The sequence below is a fragment of the Oncorhynchus masou genome, chromosome 16 (assembly GCF_036934945.1).
Source record: "Oncorhynchus masou masou isolate Uvic2021 chromosome 16, UVic_Omas_1.1, whole genome shotgun sequence".
NCBI lineage: Eukaryota > Metazoa > Chordata > Actinopteri > Salmoniformes > Salmonidae > Oncorhynchus > Oncorhynchus masou.
The window spans coordinates 7,954,601-7,973,272 of record NC_088227.1 but is presented as its reverse complement, the minus strand read 5'-3'; the positions used below and the strand labels follow the sequence as shown (position 1 = coordinate 7,973,272).

Below are 18,672 nucleotides of genomic sequence, written 5' to 3'. Positions count from 1 at the left end.
CCGGAACCTCCAACGACGGGCCACAGTCCGGAACCTCCAACGACAGGCCACAGTCCGTAGCCTCCAGCGACGGGCCACAGTCCGTAGCCTCCAACGACGGGCCACAGTCCGTAGCCTCCAGCGACTGGCCACAGTCCGGAGCCTCCAGCAACTGGCCACAGTCCGTAGCCTCCAACGATGGGCCATAGTCCGGAACCTCCAACGACGGGCCACAGTCTGGAACCTCCAACGACGGGCCACAGTCCGTAGCCTCCAGCGACGGGCCACAGTCCGTAGCCTCCTGCGACTGGCCACAGTCCGTAGCCTCCAGCGACTGGCCACAGTCCGGAGCCTCCAACGACGGGCCACAGTCCGTAGCCTCCAACGACGGGCCACAGTCCGTAGCCTCCAACGACGGGCCACAGTCCGTAGCCTCTAGCGATGGGCCACAGTCCGTAGCCTCCAGCGACTGGCCACAGTCCGTAGCCTCCAGCGACGGACGGGCCACAGTCCGTAGCCTCCAGCGACTGGCCACAGTCCGTAGCCTCCAGCGACGGGCCACAGTCCGTAGCCTCCAACGACGGGCCACAGTCCGTAGCCTCCAACGACGGGCCACAGTCCGTAGCCTCCAACGACGGGCCACAGTCCGTAGCCTCTAGCGACGGGCCACAGTCCGTAGCCTCTAGCGACGGGCCACAGTCCGTAGCCTCCAGCGACGGGCCACAGTCCGTAGCCTCCAGCGACTGGCCACAGTCCGTAGCCTCCAGCGACGGGCCACAGTCCGTAGCCTCCAGCGACTGGCCACAGTCTGTAGCCTCCAGCGACGGGCCACAGTCCGTAGTCTACAGCGACGGGCCACAGTCCATAGCCTCCAGCGACGGGCCACAGTCCGGGGTCTCCGGCGATGATCCGCAGTTCAGAGCCTCCGGCGAGGATCCACAGTCCGGTGTTGCAAAGGCAGAGGGATCAGAGTAAGGAGGGGTGGCTGCTTCCAGAACCGGAGCCGCCACCGAGGGTTTTCAGACCCCTTGGATTTCTTCAAATTTTATTGTGTTACAAAGTGGGATTAAAATTGATTTAATTGTAATTTTATTGTCAACAATCTACACAAAATACTCTGTCATGTCAAAGTGGTAACAGTCTGTAGCCTCCAGTCTGTAACCTAAACCTCTATAGGTTTAGGTTTGCGGCCGGGAGGCCTTACCTTTGTGGTGCAGCTGTTTATCGTTGTCTCTGATTGGGGATCATATTAAGTTGCCATTTTTTCTTTTGTGTTTGTGGGTTCTTATTCTATGTTTAGTTGCCTGTCTGCACTATTCGTATTAGCTTCACTGTTTGTTTTGGTATTTTGTTCATTTGTTCAGTGTTCAATCATTAATAAAAGAAGAATGTACTCATACCATGCTGCACCTTGGTCTCCTTTGTAAGACGGCCGTGACACTTGCTGCCAAGTTTCAGCCTCCTGGCAGAGGCAACCAGGATTTGGGCTAAAATGGAAGCAAAATAGCCCCATAACATCAAAGATTCACCACTATATTTTACTGTAGGTATGAGATACTTTTCTGCCTATGCATCCTTATTTCAACACCAAACGCACCACTGGTGTGTGTGACTAAAGAGCTATATTTTCATGTCATCTGACCATAGCACCGGTTCCAATCCAAATGCCAATGCCGTTTAGTAACCTCTGGGTGTTTGCATTTGTTGGAGGACATAAAAATGGAGCTCTTTGGCCACACACACCAGTGGTGAGTTTCGTGTAGAAAGAAGACTGCATAGGCAGAGGACCTCATCTCCAGGCCATCAGACTGTTAAACAATCATCACTAGCTGACCTCCACCCAGTGCCCTGCCCTGAACCTTAGAAGCTCTACCCTGCACTTTAGAGACTGCTGTCCTATGTACATTGAGTCCTTGAGCACTGGTCACTTTAATAATGTTAACATACTGTTTTACCCACGTTATATGTATATACTGTATTCTAGTCATGGCTCATCCTATATAACTACTGCTGTACACACCTTTTCTATTCACATGCTGTCTATACACACTATTCACATACAGTGCCTTGCAAAAGTATTCAGACCCTTTGGATTTCTTCACGTTTTATTGTGTTACAAAGTGGGATTAAAAGACTTACACAAAATACTCTCATGACAAAATAGAACATTTTTTATTTTGGGGGGATTAACGGAATTTATATAAATAAAATATAGTCGTTGCATAAGAATTCCGTTACCTGACTTAATACATGTTAGAAACACCTTTGACTTCGAATACAGCTGTGAGTCTTCATGGGGAAATCTATAAGAGCTTTGCACACCTGGATTGTGCAATATTTGCCCATTATTCTTTTCTGCAGGCTTTGTCAAGATGTTAGGGATAATGGCTAGACAGAATTTTTCAAATCTTGCCATAGATTTTCAAGCAGATTTAAGTAAAATCTGTAACTTGCTAAGCAACTCAGTGTCTGGTGTAAAGCAGACTGAAAGGATTTTAGGATTTTGCCTGTGCTTATCTCCATTCCATTTCTGAAAAACTCCACAGTATTTGCCGATGTCAAGCATGCCCATACCATGATGCAGCCACCCCCATTCTTGAAAATAAGGAGACAGTTACTCAATGATGTGTTGTGCTGGATTTGCCCCAAACATACAGGTTTGCATTTAGGCCAAAGAGTTTATTCCTTTGCTGTGTTTTGTTGTTGTTGCAGTATTACTTTAGTGCCTTGTTGCATACAAGATGCAAGTGTTTTTATATTTTTATTCTGTATATTTGTATTCTTCCTTTTACTATGTAATTTAGGTCATTATTGTGGAGTCACTACAATGTTGTTCATCCATCCTCAGTTTTCTAGCATCACAGACATTTAACTCTGTAGCTGTTTTAAAATCACCAATGGCCTCGTGGTAACATCTCTGAGCAGTTTAATTCCTGTCCTGCAGCTCAGTTCAGAAGGGCAACTGTATATTTGATGTGTTTAGGTGGTTTAATATATAATCCACAGCATAATTATTAACTTGATCATGCTTAAAGATATGTTCAATGTCTGATTTGTTATTGTTACCCATCTACCAATCACTGCCCTTCTTTGTGAAGCTTTTGAAAAGCCTTCTGGTCTTTGTAGTTGAATCTGTGCTCGAAATGCAATATTTGACTGAGAGACCTAACAGATGTTGTATGTATGGGGGACAGAGGAAGGTTTAGTCACTCAAAAATCATGTGATTTGTTAAGCCAAAATGTACTCCGGAACTAATTTAGACTTGCCTAAACAGAGGGGATGAAAACTTATGTAACAACTATATTTTAGTTATGAATGTTTTATTTATCAAAACAGTAATTTACCACTTTGACATGACAGAGTATTTTGTGTAGATTGTTGACAATAAAATTACAATTAAATCAATTTTAATCCCACTTTGTAACACAATAAAATTTGAAGAAATCCAAGGGGTCTGAATACTTTCGCAAGGCACTGTACATATCGGACTCTGTTCCAGAAACTAATTTTCTACAATATCAAATCAACTCAAATGTGATTTGTCACATGCTTCGTAAAACAACAATTGTAGGCTAACAGTGAAATGCTTAATTATGGGTCATTTTTCAACAATGCAGAGTAAAGATTGCAGAATTCTCTGAATTCTCTGTCATCAGCAAACTTGATGATGGTGTTGGAGTTGTGTGCGGGCACACAGTCGTGGGTGAACAGGTAGTACCTACGGCTGGGGATGCTGGCCCAGACGGCAGCCCCAGCCGCGTCCTCAGAGCATGTGCAGACCAGCTGGCTGGTGTGTTTACGGACATATTCAATCAATCCTTATCCCAGTCTGCTGTTCCCACATGCTTCAAGCGGGCCACCACATCACCTCCACCCTACCTGACACCCTAGACCCATTCCAATTTGCATACCGCCCCAATAGGTCTACAGACAACGCAATCGCAATCACACTGCCTTAACCCATCTGGACAAGAGGAATACCTATGTAAGAATGCTGTTCATTGACTGCAGCTCAGCATTTAACACCAAAGTACCCTTCAAACTCGTCATCAAGTTTGAGACACTGGGTCTCAACCCCGCCCTGTGCAACTGGGTCCTAGACTTCCTGACGGGCCGACCCCAGGTGGTGAGGGCAGGAAACAACATCTCCACCCCGCTGATCCTCAACACTGGGGCCCCACAAGGCTGCGTTCTCAGCCCTCTCCTGTACTCCCTGCTCACCCATGACTGCGTGACCATGCACGCCTCCAACTCAATCATCAAGTTTGCAGACAACACTACAGTGGTAGGCTTGGTTACCAACAACGACGAGACAGCCTACAGGGAGGAGGTGAAACAGCAGAGGGAAACAGCAGAGGGAGCAGCCCCCCATCCACATCAACGGGACAGAAGTGGAGAAGGTGGAAAGTTTTAAGTTCCTCAGCGTACACATCACGGACAAACTGAAATGGTCCACCCACACAGACAGCGTCGGGAGGAGGCTGAACCTCAGGAGGCTGAAGAAAATTGGATTGTCACCAAAAACACTCACAAACTTTTACAGATTCACAGTCGAGAGCATCCTGTCCTGGTACGGCAACTGCTCCACCCACAACTGTAAGGCTCTCCAGAGGGTAGTGAGGTCTTCACAACGCATCCCCGGGAGCAAAATACCTGCCCTCCAGGACACCTACACCACCCAATGTCACAGGAAGGCCAAAAAGATAATGAAGGACAACAACCACCCAAGCCACTGCCTGTTCACCCCGCTATCATCCTGAAGGCGAGGTCAGTACAGGTGCATCAAAGCGGGGACCGAGAGACTGAAAAACAGCTTCTATCTCAAGGCCATCAGACAGTTAAACAGCCATCACTAACATTGAGTGGCTGCTGCAAACATACTGACTCATCTCTAGCCACTTTAATGATAAAAAATGTATGTAATAAATGTATCACTAGCCACTTTAAACAATGCCACTTTATATAATGTTTACATACCCTACATTACTCATCTCATATGTATAGTGGGGAGAACAAGTATTTGATACACTGCCGATTTTGCAGGTTTCCCACATACAAAGCATGTAGAGGTCTGTAATTTTTATCATAGGTACACTTCAACTGTGAGAGACAGAATCTAAAACAAAAGTCCAGAAATCACATTGTATGATTTTTAAGTAATTCAGTTGCTGGAGTTGCTTACCAAGATGACATTGAAAGTTCCTGAGTGGCCTAGTTACAGTTTTGACTTAAATCTGCTTGAAAATATATGGCAAGAATTTTAAACGTCTGTCTAGCAATGATCAACAACCAACTTGCCAGAGCTTGACAAACTTTTAAGAGAATAATTTGCAAATATTGTACAATCCATGTGTGCAAAGCTCTTCGAGACTTACCCAGAAAGACTCACAGCTGTAATTGTTGCCGAAGGTGATTCTAACATGTATTGACTCAATCAAGATCTTGACTTAATCAAGATATATTTGTGTTTTATTTTTCAAATGTGTTTTTTTTTTTTACAAATGTTAGAATTTTCCTTCCACTTTTGACATTATAATATTTTGTGTAGGTTGTTGACAAAAAAAATGAAAATTAAATACATTTTAATCCCACCTTGTAAAAAAACGAAATGTGGAAAAATGGGTGTAAATATATTACTACTGTAGATTGCATTTCAGTTACACTTGCTTATACACACTGCATATTTATTGAGATACTGTATTCTTGACATAGCACACTCTAACACACCTACAGTACTGTTGTACATATCATTCTTAGTATATCTTGAGTAAATTTTTCCGGTATAAATACATATAGATTGTATTTGGATTACTGGGTTGTTAATTGGATTCGTATTTTTAATTTTTATATTCATACAAAATTGCCAATAAAGTTTTTTTTATACATTTTGTATCAATATGACGTTACGCAATTACATAACACTAACACTAAAACATCAAATACAAATATTGTTTTATTATCTGTGTACTTGTTTGACATTTTATTGTGTTGTTAGGCTCTAGGAACATTAGAATTTCGCAGCGCCTACGCGACCCATAAACTTTGATTTGAACTACACGGAAAACACGTGGTTTAAATTGAAGAGGGCAGTCCAGAAACGCAACGAAGGATGTCAAGGATCTGGAAAGATTCTGTATGGCGGAACGGTCTTAGATTCCTCCCAATATTTTCTCCAATCTCATAAAGCATTCAAGAAAAAGGCTCAGAAGTATTGAAGACATGGGTGCCAATCAGTTTGACCTCTATCTTTTTAAGAGAAAAATATATTACTTGTTAAACAAAATCTCTCTCTTTGTGTTACGATAAAATAATATAATTTTCCAATTTTTTGGAGTATACAATATAACTCAGGGGTATGTATTTTATACAGTCTATTTTGCTCATCTTTATCAATGGTGCCAGTAATTTTGGACCTGGCTGTACATTGACATCAATTTTACAATAGCCATGTGGGTTAGTTATGTTTTTGTCTCAATTAGTTTTACCCTACACCCTCAACATTCAATTTTTCTCCACTTAATTCACTGTAGGTATCCCTCCATATTGGCTTCAATAGACGGTGTCTTGTTTTGCACACTTTGTACAAAATAATAAAATGCAGTACTACAGGATATTTCTTAACATAGCTCTATTAGCTAGCTATAACTGGCATGTTCACGTATCGCCAACCAGGATCAAACGGACCATGACCAAACCATTTGGGTGGTCTTAACCAATCATAGCACAGTATGATATGACTGTAAAATGCATCCAATAACAATTCAGTATGTTTACACATATGAATATTACAGACGGTAGCCTATGTGAGTGACCAAAGACCTGTACAGGAAACTGACATTTGAACCCATCAATTGTATTTTTTCCCCCTAAAGGGCCCGATAAGACTGATAGATGAGTCGCTTACCTGCAGGGTGGTATGCCAGCAGCATGCCACCCTGCATCCCACTGCTGGCTTGCTTCTGAAGCTAAGCAGTGTTGGTTCTGGTTGGTTCCTAGATGGGAGACCATAGTGTTGGAGGGCCAGTAGGAGGCACTCTTTCCTCAGGTCTAAAATGTTAAAAAAATCACACTGCCCTGTGTAGGGTGCCATCTTTTGGATGGGAAGTTAAACGGGTGTCCTGACTATCTGTGGTCACTAAAGATCTCATGGCACTTATTGTAAGAGTAGGGGTGTTAACCCTGGTGTCCTGACTAAACTCCCAAGCTGTCCCTCATATGGTCACCTAATCATCCTTCTCCCCTGTAACTATTCCCCAGGTCGTTGCAGTAAATGAGAATGTGTTCTCAGTCGATTTACCTGGTTAAATACAAATTGTGGGACCAGCGTGGAGCTTAGAAATCAAAGGGGTGATGAATACAATCACTAGTGATGTTTTGAACTGATAACCTAATCTACAAAACTCATGGTAAAGAACCAGTTCATAATTTTTTGGCCACTTGAAGAAGTTTTGTTGATTTATGATAGTTGAGGCACATACAAAAAACATAATGCATGTAGCCTGCTACTTACTACCACTTAGTTTTCAACGTAGCAGTGGTAGGGTGCCCCCCATGGACCACACTTGATTTTGCGTCAGTGCGTAAACGATTCTGGTCACATGCTGTTTGCGTACGCGGCAGTGGTACGCGACTGAGTTGGGTGTGAAGATGGCGGACGACGAGGCCGAACAAGGCAGCGCACATACACATAGCAGTGCAACGATTACGGCACTTCGAGAGAAATTACAAGAATTAGCAATCGCGCTGAAGAACAGTGCGGAATCTCCGACTCAGTCGTCTTCTCAGTATTGCCAAGACTTTTGCCAGGTTAGTTATTTATTTCGCTGTCCGTGCTGGTCATTCCAAAATAACCCCTCGAGCCTGTCAGACATTAGCATAGCTAACGATAGTTGCCAATAAGACTAACGTTAGCTTTCATATTTTGTGTCGACATAATTGCATTATCATATGCGCAATTAGGTGTATTATCCTTGCTTTGTCATGTCTAATTTACGCAGGGATTTATACAGCTGTTGGTAAAACAAAACTATAACAATGACTGTCCGTTTTTGTAGATACCTAGCTAGCTGTAATGTAACGTTAACTAGCTAGCGACATTAGCTAGCTTTTATTGTAATGGGATATGCCTTGCACACCGCAGTTTTTGTTGATATGTCTCAAATAAATGTGGCGACGGTGTCCCTGCATTGCCTCGGATTATCAAAAATGTAACTAGCTACCCAGCTTGGTAACGTTATCATTGTTCCTAAATGTGCGGTGTGAAATCATTTTCTTCTTAGCGTTAGTTAGGCTATTCTGTTTCTCAAACTCCCCCAACCCCTCTCCTCATGACCAGTTTGCCTTACTGTGAGAATGTCAACATGTCAAAGGGATCCTTTCGATTTCGTGGAAAACATTCTCAAGTCAAGTCTGACGCTCTACTGAAGGTGCTTCACTGGTTTCCTGGCCCTTTCATGTAGTAATAATTTGCTGGGTGTTTAGATCTGTCCTATTTCACAAATGTACAAGTGTGTATTTATACGCACTGTGTGAATTGGAACTGTGATTTGGGCATATCCCACTCTCCCTGAGACACACTAGGAGAGTGGGGTCACGGCCAGGGTTAGCCCAATATTGGAAGAAAGGAAGCCAAACGTTACTCCTTATTTCAAGGACCTTACATGTTCAGTTTAAAGGGCGAATTGGCTCTGGAAGCCAAAACAGCCAAATACCCCATCTAAACTTGAATATATTCTCCATTATGGTACGGTTCTAGAAACATAAATCCGAATCAAAATAATTACTGGCCCATATCGAATCAAAATAAATACTGGCCCAACGCTCTAACTGCTATGCTACCTGCCGCCCTTTTTTCTGTTGTGTAAGCATGATGCTTGCTACGGTAATCATTTGCATAGTAACAGAAACCTGAACATAGGTCTTTACCACAGTATTTACAATGGTAAATCAGCTAAACCGTTGCTGAATCCGCTAAACCAGTACTTACCTAATATTTATGTAATAGTATATCATTTGCTTAGTAACAGAAACATGAACAGTGGTCTAAAAGTATAAACTTTAATTTTTGTAAAGAATATTGTTCAATCAAAAATAGCCTGGGTATTTCTAAGACTGTAGGCTACATAAAAAATTTTTTCAAGTGCAGTGTGTTTGATAGGTAATCACTGGCAATATAATAATAATATGCCATTTAGTAGACGCTTTCATCCGAAGCAACTTAGTCATGAGCGACCCCAGCGGAAGTTGAAACCACAACCCTTGGCATTGCAAGCGTTACCATTTTGGAATAAGATGAAAGGATAAAAAGGAACCGATTTCAACCCATGACCTTGGTCTTTCTAATAATGTTGAAAACAGTCATAAGATGTGACACAGCTCCGGTCTCCCCAAATATGCGTTGCGCTGTAACCCACAACATTTTACGGAGAGGAGAAACCAAATTTAATTTCATTAAATCATTAAATTTAACACTGCATGAGCTTTCAGTCCACCTGGGTAGGCATCAAAAAGTATGCTTTTGGAATGTCCCTAATTCTGTGGTGATTGGCTCATGATTTGCAAACCATTAGATTCTCCGGTAGAATTTCAACAAACGGCCTCAAACACACTCCTGACATGCTCCGAATTTTCATTTACCTACGGTCGTGTCCTAAATTATTGGCACCTTTGATAAAGATCAGCGAAAAAGACTAAAATAAATTGAAATAGTGAGCTATATTGTATTTAATAAATATATATATATATATATATATATATATATATATATATATATATATATATTATACTGCTCAAAAAAATAAAGGGAACACTAAAATAACACATCCTAGATCTGAATGAATGAAATATTCTTATTAAATACTTTTTTTTACATAGTTGAATGTGCTGACAACAAAATCACACACAAATGATCAATGGAAATCAAATTTATCAACCCATGGAGGTCTGGATTTGGAGTCACACTCAAAATTAAAGTGGAAAACCACACTACAGGATGATCCAACTTTGATGTAATGTCCTTAAAACAAGTCAAAATGAGGCTCAGTAGTGTGTGTGGCCTCCACGTGCCTGTATGACCTTCCTACAACGCCTGGGCATGCTCCTGATGAGGTGGAGGATGGTCTCCGGAGGGATCTCCCAGACCTGGACTAAAGCATCCGCCAACTCCTGGACAGTCTGTGGTGCAACGTGGTGTTGGTGGATGGAGCGAAACATGATGTCCCAGATGTGCTCAATTGGATTCAGGTCTGGGGAACGGGCGGGCCTGGTCATAGCATCAATGCCTTCCTCTTGCAGGAACTGCTGACACACTCCAGCCACATGAGGTCGAGCATTGTCTTGCATTAGGAGGAACCCAGTGCCAACCGCACCAGCATATGCTCTCACAAGGGGTCTGAGGATCTCATCTCGGTACCTACTGGCAGTCAGGCTACCTCTGGCGAGCACATGGAGGGCTGTGCGGTCCCCCAAAGAAATGCCACCCCACACCATGACTGACCCACCGCCAAACCGGTCATGCTGGAGGATGTTGCAGGCAGCAGAACGTTCTCCACGGCGTCTTCAGACTGTCACGTGCTCAGTGTGAACCTGCTTTCATCTGTGAAGAGCACAGGGCGCCAGTGGCGAATTTGCCAATCTTGGTGTTCTCTGGCAAATGCCAAACGTCCTGCACGGTGTTGGGCTGTAAGCACAACCCCCACCTGTGGACGTCGGGCCCTCATACCACCCTCATGGAGTCTGTTTCTGACCGTTTGAGCAGACACATGCACATTTGTGGCCTGCTGGAGGTCATTTTGCAGGGCTCTGGAAGTGCTCCTCTTGCTCCTCCTTGCACAAAGGCGGAGGTAGCGGTCCTGCTGCTGGGTTGTTGCCCTCCTACGGCCTCCTCCACGTCTCATGATGTACTGGCCTGTCTCCTGGTAGCGCCTCCATGCTCTGGACACTGCGCTGACAGACACAGCAAACCTGTGGCATTGATGTGCCATCCTGGATGAGCTGCACTACCTGAGCCACTTGTGTGGGTTGTGGACTCCGTCTCATGCTACCACTAGAGTGAAAGCACTGCCAGCATTCAAAACTGACCAAAACATCAGCCAGGAAGCATATGAACTGAGAAGTGGTCTGTGGTCACCACCTGCAGAACCACTCCTTTATTGGGGCTGTCTTGCTAATTGCCTATAATTTCCACCTGTTGTCTATTCCATTTGCACAACAGCATGTAAAATGTATTGTCATTCAGTGTTTCTTCTGAAGTGGACAGTTTGATTTCACAGAAGTGGGATTGACTTGGAGTTACATTGTTGTTTAAGTGTTCCCTTTATTTTTTTGAGCAGTGTATATTATTTTATACTAATACAATTGCGTAGAGAAAGATCTATTTATTTTTTCTTCAAGATGGGGGTCAAAATTATTGGCAGCCCTGTTTTCAATATCTCACCTTGAGAGGATAACGGCACTAAGCCTTTTTCTAAAAAAAAATATTAAATTGGAGAACACATTGGGAGGGATCTTAGACCATTCCTCCGTACATAGTTGGATCCTTGATATCCTTCGCCTGCGCTTATGGACTGCCCTCTTAAATTCAAACCACAGATCCGGGGACTGAGATGCCAATTGCAAAATGTGGAGTTTTGTGGTTAATTAACCGTTTCTTTGTCGATTTTGATGTGTGCTTGGGAATATTACCTTGCTGGAAGTTCCACTTGCGGCCTAGTTTCAGCCTCCTGGCAGAGGTAAATCAGTTTTTGGGGTAAAATATCCTGTTACCGGGTCAAGTTCATAATGCTGCTGACCTTTAAGGATCCTCGGACCAGTGAGAGCAAAATGCCCCATAACCTAAAAGATCCACCACCCTATTTTACAATAGATATGGGATTATTTTCTGCACAATACAATCCTTTTTTCGACGCAAACCCCACCGCTGGTGTACATGGCCAAGGATCTCTAATTTCGCCTTCTAATTTCACCAATGCACTTGTATCTTTTGAATCGGGGGCCGATGTATATCGGTGAATCATTACCTCCCCAGTACTTAAAGGGATACTTCAGGATTTTGGCACTGAGGGCCTTTGATTAATTTGTGGATACCATTTTTATGTCTGTGTCCAGTATGAAGGAAGTTAGGGGTACAGCTAGCCGATACCCGTAGACTTCCAGCCATTGTGCTAGTTAGCATTGGCCCCAGGAAAAGTACCTATAACTTCCATCAGGGCCAAAATCCCGAAGTATCCCTTTAACTCTTCTGCATTGACTAATCTAAATTCACCTTAAAAGCACTGGAGCAGACCTTATTAGCATCCGGTTTCTTACTCTGTTGAAATGTGTTACTGAGTGTAGTTTTTTAGTCTTTGATGTTGCAGCCATTGTTGCAGTAGAATATCAAGCATGGATGATTATCTGTGGCTGGAGGCAATGACTGTCCTTGTGCTGTGTGGGAGGATGTAAGGACACAGAGAGAGAACAGATGAGCAACACGGTTCTTCATCTCAACACTTAAATCATGTACATTTGAATTCAACGCTGTGTGTTTTACAAAATAACATCTCTTATTTTAAGTCTCTGTTGGAGATTCAAGATAATACAGCATTTTTCAAGCAGCCTACATTGTTTTTTGCATTTCCCTTTGCTGTCCGTGTTTCGAGAAATGTTTGTTTTCCACCCTAGCACGCTCGGCTGCACTATGCACCACAACCTTGGTGAATGATCCCTGAAAGAGCGTTCTCCCCAGGTGCCCAGCTGGGTTCTTAGATACACTGTGCCAGTGTTGTCTGGAGACACGCCGCTGCCCCTGGTCTCTGCATGGAGAGTGATGAATATGGATGATCCCACTTCACTGTTAAGGCTTCTGCATACTAGGTTCAGTTTTACCCCTAGCAGAACTCGGCTAAGCCAAAGTGAATGTCTGTGCCTCGCATACTCCCTTAAAAGTCCTTTGCTTGAAAAACAAGTCAAATGCAGCAATAGTAACGTTTGTCCCTCTTGAGACACCATAGCCGGCATACACTTCCTCAAAATAGTCAGAATTAATCTAAAATTACTCAATAAATCTGTAATTAATTTAGACGATTTGCAGAAGAGGTCTTAGTCATGCAATTTTTAAATCAAAATAAGATGTTTGTTGCAGTATTTCTCAAGTGCCAAAATGTGCATGAAAATGAGTAGTCTCTCGTTGAATGACAACGAACACTTAATTGAAGAATCCCTACTGTTGCCCTATTACAGACGAAGGGGTGTAGACTTTGGCTACCGCACTTTGGCTCGCCTCAGGAAAAATGTGTGCACTAACAGCCGAAAAAACTAAACCAACAGAAATGTCACAAAATGTCATAATATATGCACAAACTGTTTCGGATTTGAAGCATGCGGATGCCTTTAAGCTGGCGGAACTGTCTGGCAGTGTGTGTGCTTTCTACCAGATGTCTGCTAGTGCCAGCCCAGGCCCCCCCCCCTGCCTCTTTTCTCTAGGTCAAAATGGAGGGGTAAATAGGATTCTATGTATCTAGTTTACATGAGGCTTATTCCATCCATGAGCCTTTGCAACAAGGATGTAGGTATATTACATTAAATAAAGATTATAGCCTAAATAAGAACAATTGATCATTTGATTTATTTTCATTTGTTATTTTTCTTCAGAATTTGGTCTCACAGATGTGTGATGAGGCAAACGACCAGTTAGAATGAATTTTGGCCAGTGCATTTGATTTTCTCTGTTTACAGGGGCTGTGTATGGAGAGTTACACATTTGAATGTCACATGCACAACTATAGTGAAATGCCTTTCTTGATAGCTCAAAATCCAACAATGCAATAATCACAAAGGCAATGTAATACTAGAAAGATAGAAACACGAGGAATAAGAAATATGAAATACACAATTTAAGTAAGCATACTATATACAGGAAATATTTATTTACATACTGGAGTGATGGAGGTAGAAGTGTATAGGTGTAAGGTGACTAGGCAACAGGATGTAAGATAAACAGAGTAGCAGCAGCTTTCATGTGAGTGGGTGTGCAGATGTGTAAAGTCAGTATAAATGTATGTGCATATTTTGTGTGAGTGACTGTGTGTGAGAGTGTAGGGCCCTGTGATTGCACAGAGAGTGCAAATACTGACAATAAAGATACAAGGTGAACTCAGTCCGTGTAGCTATTTTGTTAGCTACTTATCAGTTGTATTGCTTGGGGGTAGAAGCTGTCGAGCTGTCAAATAGTCTATGGCTTGGGTGGTTGAGGTATTTGATGATTTTTCAGGCCTTTGTGTCACAACGCCTGATAGAGGTCTTGGGTGGCAGGGAGTTCGGCCTAAGTAATATACTGGGCTGTCCGCACAAACTTCTGTAGCGCCATGCGAACGAGGGCGGTGCTGTTGCCATACCAAGCAGTGATGCAGCCAGTCAAAATGCTCTCAATGGTACATCTGTAGCTTTTTCAACCTCCTGGGGGGGAAGAGGCACTGTCATGCCTTCATGACTGCGTGTGTGTTTGGACCATTTTAAGTCTTTAGTGATTTGGACACCGAGGAACTTGAATCTCTCTCTACCTGCTCCACTGCCGCACTGTCGGTGTGGATGGGGGCGTGCTCACCCCCGTTTCCTGTAGTCCACGATCAGCTCCTTGGTCTTGCTGACATTGAGGGAGAGGTTGTTGTTCCGGCACCACGCTGTAGGTCACTGACGATCTCCCTGTAGGCTGGCTGATCAGGAGAAAAGCAGGGTAAATCCTAGTCCAGTCACAGCTTACAGTAGGCACACTGGGCAGCTCACAATTAAATTAAATACAGATGACCTCTGACCTCAGCTGTGTCTGGCAGCTGTGATACAGTTGAAGTCTGAAGTTTACATGCACCTTAGCCAAATACATTTTAAACACAGTTTTTCACAGTTTTCCTGACATTTAATCCTAGTAAAAATTCCCTGTATTAGGTCAGTTAGGATCACCACTTTATTTTAAGAATGTGAAATGTCAGAATAATAGTAGAGATTAATTTATTTCAGCTTTTATTTCTTTCGTCACATTCACAGTGAGTCAGAAGGTTACATACTTAATTAGTATTTGGTAGCGTTGCCTTTAAATTGTTTAACTTGGATCAAACCTTTCGGGTAGCCTTCCACAAGATTCCCACAGTAAGTTGGGTGAATTTTGGCCCGTTCTTCCTGACAGAGCTGGTGTTACCGAGTCAGGTTTGTAGGCCTCCTTGCTCTCACACACTTTTTCAGTTCTGCCCACAAATGTTCTATAGGATTGAGGTCAGGGCTTTGTGATGGCCACTCCAATACCTTGACTTTGTTGTCCTTAAGCCATTTTGCCACAACTTTGGAAGTGTGCTTGGGGTCATTGTCCATTTGGAAGAATATTTTCGACCAAGCTTTAACTTCCTGGCTGATGTCATGAGATGTTCCTTCAATATATCCACATAATTTTACTCTCTCATGATGTCATCTATTTTGTGAAGTGCACCAGTCCCTCCTGCAGCAAAGCACACCCACAACATGATACTGCCACCCCCATACTTCACGGTTGGGATGGTGTTCTTTGGCTTGCAAGCCTCCCCCTTTTCCTCCAAACATAACAATGGTAATTATGGCCAAACAGTTATATTTTTGTTTCAACAGACCAGAGGGCATGTCTCTAAAATGTACGGTCTTTGTCCCGATGTGCAGTTGCAAACTGTATCCTGGCTTTTTTTTATGGCAGTTTTGGAGCAGTGGCTTCTTCCTTGCTGAGCGGCCTTTCAGGTTATGTCGATATAGGACTCGTTTTACTGTGGATGTAGATACTTTTGTACCCGTTTCCTCCAGCATCTTCACAAGGTCCTTTGCTGCTGTTCTGGGATTGATTTGCACTTTTCGCACCAAGGTATGTTCATCTCTAGGAGACAGAACGCGTCTCCTTTCTGAGCAGTATGATGGCTGCGTGGTCCCGTGGTGTTTATACTTGCGTACTATTGTTTGTACAGATGAACGTGGTACCTTCAGGCATTTGGAAATTGCTCCCAAGAATTAACCTGATTTGTGGAGGTCTACAAAAAAAATCTGAGGTCGTGACTGATTTCTTTTGATTCTTCCCATGATGTCAAGAAAAGAGGCACTGAGTTTGAAGGTAGGCCTTGAAATTCATCCACAGGTACACCTCTAATTGACTCAAATGATGTCAATTAGCCTATCAGAAGCTTCTAAAGCACATATGTCAGAGTCAAGGCCCGCGGGCCACATCCGGCCCGCGAGAAGGTTTTTTACGGCCCCTGGGATGATCTTGATTTATTATTAGAACCGGCCCGCAGACCGCAGCAAGCCGGCAGCCCGCAGATCTTTTACACGCACCAATACTACATTTCCCACAATGCAACGGTGACGCACCGAGCAGTAGGCTGCTTCATTTCAATATTTATTGGCACAGCAGTCGTCAGCATCACAGTAAAATTAACTTTCAGATACCCATCAAAAATGGCAAAACGGAAGGTGGACACTGAGAACCGGGGTTTCAAACAAGGTGGGAGTCGGAGTATATGTTCACGGAGGTAGCTGGAAAACCTGTGTGTCTTCTGTGTGGAGAAAGTGTGGCGGTACTGAAAGAGTATAATCTGAGACGACATTATGAAACGAAACACGCGGACAAAAACAAGAATATGGACATGGAACAAAGGCTACAAAAGGCAGAGGAATTAAAACGAGGCCTCAAATCTCGACAGGCTCTGTTCAAAAAAGCCAAATCACAAGGCCAGGCTGCTGTCAAGGCCAGTTTTATTTTGGCAGAAGAGATCGCTAAATCAGCCCGGCCATTTACGGAGGGGATTTCATCAAAAACTGCATGATTAAAGTTTGTGACGAAGTTTGCCCAGAAAAAAGGCAACTCTTTTTAAATGTGAGTCTGAGCAGAAACACCATTGCCGAGAGAGTAGACCAGTTGTCCATCAATCTAAAAGAGCAGCTTGTGAAAAAGGGAAAAGATTTCATTGCATATTCCTTGGCTGTGGATGAGAGCACCGACATTTCTGACATTGCCCAGTTGTCAATTTTCATCCGCGGAGTGGACTCCAGCCTAAGCGTGACAGAGGAGTTTTTGGCTTTACGTCCTATGCATGGCACAACTACGGGGCATGATTTGTATGAAGAGGTGTCAAGATGTGTAAATGAGATGGAGCTGCCTTGGGAAAAACTCGTGGGTTTGACAACCGACGGAGCACCTGCGATGTGTGGACACAGGAGCGGACTGGTGGCGAAGATACGGGAAAAGATGCAAGAGGAAAACGCGACAGGTGAGCTGACAGCTTATCATTGTATCATACACCAGGAAGCGTTGTGCGGTAAAGCCTTGAAAATGGAGCATGTAATGAGCATCATCACGCGCACAGTTAACTTTATCAGAGCCAAAGGTTTGAATCACCGCCAGTTCAAGGCATTTCTGACGGAGTTAGAAACGGAGCATGGTGATTTGCCTTATCACACAGAGGTGCGATGGCTAAGCCAGGGAAAGGTGCTTCAAAGATGTTTCGAGCTTCGTGAGGAGATTTGTCTGTTCTTGGACAGCAAAGGGAAAGACACAACACAACTCCGAGACGAAATGTTTCTGTGTGAAATGGCTTTTCTGTGTGACATTACGAGTCATCTGAATGCAATGAACTTGCAGCTGCAGGGTCGGGATCATGTCATCTCTGATATGTACAGTACAGTGAAGGCATTTAAAACCAAACTGACTCTGTGGGAGACGCAGATGCGGAAAGAAAATTTGAGCCACTTTCCCAGCTGCCAGACCATGAAAGAGAAGCTCTCTACCAGTGCGTTCCCGAGCGCACAGTTGGCTGATAAAATAGGTATGCTTGCCGCTGACTTTCGACGCCGATTTGCTGACTTTGAAGCACAAAAAAGCAGGTTGGAACTGCTCGGTAACCCATTTGCTGTTGACGTGGAAAGCTCACCACCAAACCTCCAAATGGAGTTGATTGACCTCCAATGCAATGATGCACTGAGGGCAAAATATGCGGCAGTGGGTGCTGCGGAGTTCGCCCGTTTCCTCCCCGACACAATGCCCCAGCTGCGCATCCAGGCTGCTCAAACGTTGTCTATGTTTGGCAGCACATACCTGTGTGAACAACTTTTTCTTTGATGAACCTGAACAAAACATCACACAGAAGTCGACTTACTGCTGAACACCTCCACTCAATTCTGAGGATTTCCTCAGCTCAGAGCCTTACCCCGAACATTGATGAACTTGTGGAAAAGATGGGACACCACCAAGTATCACCCTCAACCTCAAACAAGTGAACATTACTGTGCAATCACATATTTAGAGTTTTTACTCAGTTCAAGTTTAAAAGTTAAAGTTTAATATTTGTTTTCACTGCATGTTACTTCTCCTTAAACAAAGTGTTGTTTTTGATTAATAGATTTTTGCACTTTATTTTATTGTATTTCAATCCAATTATATTTTAAAAATATTTCAGTTGAGTGGATGATAGAAAATTGCTATTATTGTTTTTTTCTTTGAAGTAAATTTAGCCCACTTTTGCTAAAATAGAAAATATAGGCTACTGATGGTGCCTTGAATACCGGTTTCTTTCATTTAATGTTCATGTTATGGGGATTTTTATATAAAGGAAATTTGTCTTTTGTGTCTGTTGAAAATTAAAGATTACTGACAGAGCCATAAGAAAATATTGCTTTATTTATCTGATCATATTGGAATATATTTGTTAGGT

General features: G+C 43.2%; 1 protein-coding gene across 1 annotated transcript in view; it reads left to right on the top strand.

Moving 5' to 3' along the window:
- Positions 1-7,618: 7,618 nt before the first annotated feature.
- znf292b (zinc finger protein 292b) overlaps positions 7,619-18,672 on the top strand; it is a 30,063-nt gene continuing 19,009 nt past the window's right edge. Inside the window, exon 1 of the mRNA XM_064990637.1 lies at positions 7,619-7,786. Within this exon, the coding sequence (XP_064846709.1) occupies positions 7,628-7,786 (159 nt within the window). The 5' untranslated portion in view covers positions 7,619-7,627. The remainder of the gene's footprint in view (positions 7,787-18,672) is intronic.